This window comes from Panicum virgatum, chromosome 9K (genome assembly GCF_016808335.1).
Source record: "Panicum virgatum strain AP13 chromosome 9K, P.virgatum_v5, whole genome shotgun sequence".
NCBI lineage: Eukaryota > Viridiplantae > Streptophyta > Magnoliopsida > Poales > Poaceae > Panicum > Panicum virgatum.
This window is the reverse complement of record NC_053144.1, coordinates 20,779,002-20,785,001: the sequence shown is the minus strand read 5'-3', so window position 1 is coordinate 20,785,001 and position 6,000 is coordinate 20,779,002. Positions and strand designations below refer to the sequence as shown.

Below are 6,000 nucleotides of genomic sequence, written 5' to 3'. Positions count from 1 at the left end.
TAAACATAGAACTATCACACAACTCTTCTTTATCAAAAAATTCAGTAGAATATTTATCATTTGACAAAGTCAATTCAGATTTGGTGTCCACTAAATGTTGCTCTATTATAGCATGAGTGGTTGACAATTTCAGCACATCAAGAGAGCTCTTACCTGAGACAATTACCTGTTCATTCTCTATCACCTTGTCTTCTGTTTTAGATATATGCTGCAAAATATTAGGTCCAACAGAAGACAAAGCGATATCTTTAATTTGTACAAAATCAGATTTAGAGGAAGGCACTGTAACATCTGAAATAATCCATTCTTTTCTAAAAGGCTCATTCTTTCTTCGCTCTGCTCTTTCAAGATCGGCTTCTAAAATTTCAGTTGCGGTCATAGATTTAAGTGTGATTTTTCTTCCATTGTAGTTGAAAGAATATCTATTTGCAACCTTTTTTATGTACCACATCATTTATATTAATCCATGGCGTTCCTAGCAATAAATGACATGCTTGCATGGGTACTATATCAAAATCAGCACTACTCTTGTAAAAACCAATGCTAAATTCAATATGTGCAAATTCAGTTACCTTAATCTTATCGTAAGAATTTATCCATTGCATGTAGTATGGATGTGGATGCGGCTTTGTGGTCAGACCAAGCTTCTCGACCAGCTTTAAACTTGCAAGGTTGTTGCAAGTCTCACCATCAATGATGACTCTGCAACGTCGTTCCATCACGGCAAAGAAAGTCTGGAACAAATTGTTGAATTGATTTTGCTCCACTTTCTCCATTTGAGAACTCAACACTCGTTGAGCAATCTTAGTATTTCCTGACATTGTTAGTAAGTAGACAAGAGAAAACACAAAAGGTTATCCCTATCAACTACTATATGTGGATGTGGATGGTGGAAACACAATCTCGCACGTCTTACCAAGATCTTACAAGTGTTCTTACCAATGCAAAGTAGAGGATGGTACAACCGGTGGCTGGTTCGTGATACCTGTGAGGAAGTGGTACCAAGATTGCAAGATCCTCTGGGTGTACTAATCTGAAGTAATATGTGGAGCTTCGGGGGGCTTTATTTAGTAGAAAGGATTAGCACAATTGAAAATCAGATAGCAAAAATTGAATAAATATCCAAAGTACTTATCAATATTGCTGGCCTAAACGTGTTCCTAGAACTAGTTCAAGCAAGCAAGCGACATATACCAAGCACAAAGGACACAAAAGGATGTAAGCACTTCTGATTTTTTTTCTTTTTTTGTGCGGCTTTTTTTATGCACTTGTCTTTTTCTTTCTTTCTTTTTCTATTCAAAAGTGCCACAAGAGCAAGAGACAACTCCACACTATGACAAAATTGTTGTCTGTAAATTACAGATTTGCTACACAAACTTATACAGGCTGTTTGACAAATTTAGAGACCTCAAACACGAAAACTTACAACACGAAAGTTGTAGATCCTCCTTTTCTCTTTCTTTGCAATATATGGAAAGTCTCTTTTGGATAAAGGAAGTCCGAGTTCGTATGCGAGAGATATCAACAAAATACCGAACTGGACAGAGACAAGTCCGAACCGGACGTGATGACGGGATGGAAAAGGACACGGTGACACGATGCAAAACTCAAACCAATCTAAGAACTCGGTCTAAACCAGCAACAAGACCATGACTATGGACACAAACTCAATAATGCGGACTCCAATATCAAAATATGCAATGGCTTAAAAGGGCTAATGGGATGGGAAAACAGCACGAACACAAAATTTTCTAGGGCTTTTTGGTGGACTGTGGGACAATGGCGAAATTGATGAAACTAAAGATAGATGTGAAACCTGACGGTAAACCTGAGTCTCTGAATACCAAATAATGGGGACATGGGTTCCCGATCTTCCGTCAGGTTCTGGGTAACTCTCGTTATAGGCGGAGCGAGACACACCGATCCGACTTCAGATCCTAAGACCTGAATCCAGCAATCTTAGCACCACAACTCCTCTGGTTATCAACCGTGTCACAACCCGGTTGACCTCGCCAAGAAGGCTAATCCCTGCAAGCGCAACGAAAAACACAAGCAAGAACTTGAAAGAACGCAGCTCAATTGAAGTGACTCTGCAGATGAAAGATTAATCTCAAAGTTGGGGTCTCACAAACCGATACGGCGGCGAAACTGTTCTCGACAAAATAATCTAAGCAAAACCCAAGTAACCTAATGGCGGCTGCTGTGTATATAGAAGAGAGAGGCTAGGGGGGCGGCCAAGGGGGTGGCCGGGCAACCCTAGAGAGTACAAGGCCTTCGGGCCCAAAAACTGGCGTCACTGCATCCAGGCAGATTCTGGTCGTCATGTTGTTTCAACGATTCCCATCGATTCCGAGAGTATTTTGATATGGTATCAGTTGGGTTGGAAATCTTATCTCCTTAGCTTTCCAACGATATATAGAACGCCCAAAACGGAGCCCGTATGTGGCCTGGGCGTCCGTTTTCGTGAGGCCTGCTCCTGTAGTCCGAACCGGACTCGCGAATAAATCAGACTTCAATGTGGATTGGGCTTTGAACTCTATCTTCGCTTGGGCCTTGGTCATATGCGTATTGGTCATGTGCTCATCAGAGTCAAGCTAAGTCATCTGTGCATTCTATTAATCCATATCAAATAAACGAATTGTGATGCGTTGGGCAATATATATAGGCGATCAATAATCATTTGTCTACTACTGATGACGGTATAGAATAGGAGTCCACTGTGGTTGCCTCAAATCTCATCCTGCATGAGAAAAGGGCACAATGCCCCCCCCCCCCCACACACACAACGCTTGTGCGGACCCCCGTCAATTCCTTTTGAGTTTCATTCTTGCGAACATACTCCCAGGGCCAGATACTTAGCGTGTTAGCTACAACACTACACGGATCGAATCGCACAACACCTAGTATCCATGGTTTATGGCTAGGACTACTGGGGTCTCTAATCACATTTGCTCTTCTAGCTTTCGTCTCTCGGTGTCAGTGTCGGCCCAGCAGAGTGCTTTCGCCGTTGGTGTTCTTTCCGATCTCAATGCATTTCACCGCTCCACCGAAAATTCCCTCTGCCCCCTACTGTACTCCAGCTTGGGGAACAATCAATGTATTTGAATCGGTTGTTTGGTCCTGTAAACTTCTGTATGTAAACAACCTTATTTTAGAGTTTATATGAATAAATATGTTTAGTATGGTCCTCCCCTGGTTTTCTCATAAAAAATATGTATTTGAAAATGAAATATCCTTCAAGAACATCACTGGAAAAATTTGTTTCCAATTAAATTTGATTTATCAATTGTATGTGTTTAATGTACATATACATATACCATATCAGCATGGTATGCAGTATGTTTCAGACTAGAACTACGTGTATCATCTCAACTCCGAAATTACATTCTGAAGATATCTGAAGGACTTCTCGTAGCTAATAAAACCCATAAACCAAAAATCAAAGCCATCAACAGTAACTACATCAATATACTTCTCGTCAGGATTGTACATATTTTCTCTGACTGAAGCACTCTTTATCCTTTTTGTGGGGATCAACACCTGCAGAAAATAGAAATTTCATTAGCTTTAACTTCACGTGTACAAGCAAATATCTTTGAACTTCATTTTATGCCTGATAAATTCCAGCTACTCTATTGCGATGAAGAATTTGCTTTAATTACCTTGTAGGGTACCCTTGTCTTGCCTCCTTTGGAACACGCTAAACTCAGAGGCCTATCACTATGGAATGTTATCTTCTCAGTTGAGATGAAAAGCATTCCAGCTATTGGACCAGCTGTGGTTGAAAGATAACACTGGAAAGCCTTCAATAATTTCTCATCTTTCTCGACTACAAAGTATTCCCTGAAGACTTTATCAATGCTGCCAGCTTGTAGAACCTTTGCTCCAAAGCTTACTTTCCCTTTGATAGTTTCTGAAAATTTTGGTCCCAGGGTTACTGCAAAGAAAAAAGATTTATCAGTGATGAGAACTTTTAAATATTTAACATAACACAACTTTCATCTTTTTTAAAAAGGAGAATGGTTGGATTCTTACAGTGTTCTTTGAACCCTTGCATGTAGCTATCTGTTTTCTGGCTCAATTTGCTCATCCGATAAATGAAGGAACTCTTCTTATCTGTATCATAGAAGGGATGAAAAATCAGTTTTGATTTACAAAGTAAAGTTGCAAAGGGAGAACTGAGGAAGCAGGCTGTGAGATTCTTACTCTTCTTATGAATCAAGGCAGAACAGGAAGGTTTTCCTTGCGCTTCCTCTTGGGCATATGCAAACGAAGCCAATGGAATTCCGATGACATGCTCCTGGGCAAAACTCTCCATTGTTTGGAGTGCAGTTCTGCTTGGGTGCTGGGTGTTTCTCTTTGCCTGCCTGTGAGAACTCGATGCCTGCTAGTGTTCGGAGTCTGAACCACGTATGGGGCTTTTATAAGGCGAAGCTACCAAAAAGTCAACTTTATTCCAGGGAACAATGTGGTGTAACCGAATCAGCACATTGTGCTGCATACTCACCATCGCCTCATCAGGAACAAAGGCAAGGCCTGCTTTCTTGACTAAAGGAATGGGCACGAGCAGAACACTTGGAGCTTTCACCCAGCTAATGAGGAGCTACCGATGCTTTGCCTTCCTACTGCACTTCCTATGTCGCTTTAATTTAATTTGTACAAGTTGTTGTTGAGGTAGTTGATGTCTTGATGACATGCTTATGGCTAGCTTTAAAAGGTGCTGATGGGAGAGCATGTAGGGTTTGTTATTTATAATGATGATCCCTAAATAGTTTATGACACGTAGTGCAGAACTGATTCTTTTACTCTTCCCATTGTGGGGAACGGTTTCGTGGAGGGTGGAGAGGAAAGTAAAACAGACACGTGGTGGTTTGTTCAAACTTCAGACCAAACTACCGGTATGCATTTGCTTCAGGCACATGAGTGATGTCTGCCTTCCACGCATATTTGAGTCACGTTTTTGTGGATAATGTTGCCAGGAATCACAGAGCAATCTAGAAAATGTGCACACATGACAAGATTTTTGGCACCTGTCTGGAGAAGATGTGGTTGCGATGAATCTGATGCTAAATTTGGAATAGACGAGTAACAGAAATAAAAAGTGCTCTCTGCTTTGTTCTCGCCATTACGTGTTCGTGCAATTAGGTTCAGAATGAAATGCAAATGCTTTCAGATCTTCAGTCCTACTAATACGCTAATCATCCTTTTTTTTTCATCTCTGTGTATCCTTGTTCGTCCATGGCATGAGAAGTTGACTACCTGGCATTTTTGGCTGCTTCATAACGGCAACAACGCCATGCTTGCGCCTTGCCTCCTTGATTAGCTAGTCGGTTTCTCTATTTAAATCTTGGAGTTGTTTCCAGTAGTTTAACTAGCATACCTTAATACTGCACTGCTGATCAGAGCAGAACAAAAGAATCCTCATTATGCTGATTGCTGAGCCTTTCGGCTTAGTTGGGGCTCCCAATCGGCTCTGTGCGTTTCAGTTGTACCTGTGAGCCAGAACTAGAATAATTCAGAATTCAGAATCTTAAAACAAAACTTCAGAAACCTGTTTCCCTGCCAGATTCATGCATGGTTCAGGAACATGGTGACCCACCAGGTGATGGGCTCGGACTCGTGAATGGGTGCGGGGTGGGACTAATCTGATGTGTAAAACCGCTCGCTTTCCGCTAATCCTGACCTAGTTTAATGATATCGTAATCTTGGTCTCCAGCCCGTTTTCCATGCCAGGTGTTGACCTGACATACGTGGAACCTATGCAGAACCCCGTCAGGAAAAAGCCATCTTGCTCAGAAAAGGCCATCGGTGTTAGCAGTCTTAGCTTGCGAGATCCCATGTTTGATTTAAATATTGTCCCTATTGGTGAATAATGAGATTGCATGTTTGATTTAATATTCTCATGATTGTTGAATAATGAGATTATATGATTGAGTTAATACTGTTGATTGGTGAATAATGAGATTATGGTAGAGATAGTGTATCTCCACTTTATTCGCC

General features: G+C 41.1%; 1 protein-coding gene across 1 annotated transcript; it reads right to left on the bottom strand.

Moving 5' to 3' along the window:
* Positions 1-3,249: 3,249 nt before the first annotated feature.
* On the bottom strand, positions 3,250-4,411 carry LOC120650690 (putative GEM-like protein 8). Its single transcript, XM_039927903.1, has 4 exons — positions 4,207-4,411; positions 4,036-4,116; positions 3,663-3,937; positions 3,250-3,540 (listed from the first exon to the last, which is right to left on the bottom strand). The coding sequence occupies exons 1-4, from the start codon at positions 4,316-4,318 to the stop codon at positions 3,364-3,366; spliced, it is 645 nt and encodes a 214-aa protein (XP_039783837.1). The 5' UTR covers positions 4,319-4,411; the 3' UTR covers positions 3,250-3,363.
* Positions 4,412-6,000: the final 1,589 nt, after the last annotated feature.

Excerpts from the sequence above, each read along its gene's own strand:
- LOC120650690 (XM_039927903.1), bottom strand. The coding sequence starts at position 4,318 with ATGGAGAGTTTTGCCCAGGAGCATGTCATCGGAATTCCATTGGCTTCG. Across the intron at positions 4,117-4,206 it reads TGCCTTGATTCATAAGAAGA|ATAAGAAGAGTTCCTTCATT; the intron begins GTAAGAATCTCA and ends TCTATGATACAG. Across the intron at positions 3,938-4,035 it reads GCAAGGGTTCAAAGAACACT|TAACCCTGGGACCAAAATTT; the intron begins GTAAGAATCCAA and ends TTTTCTTTGCAG.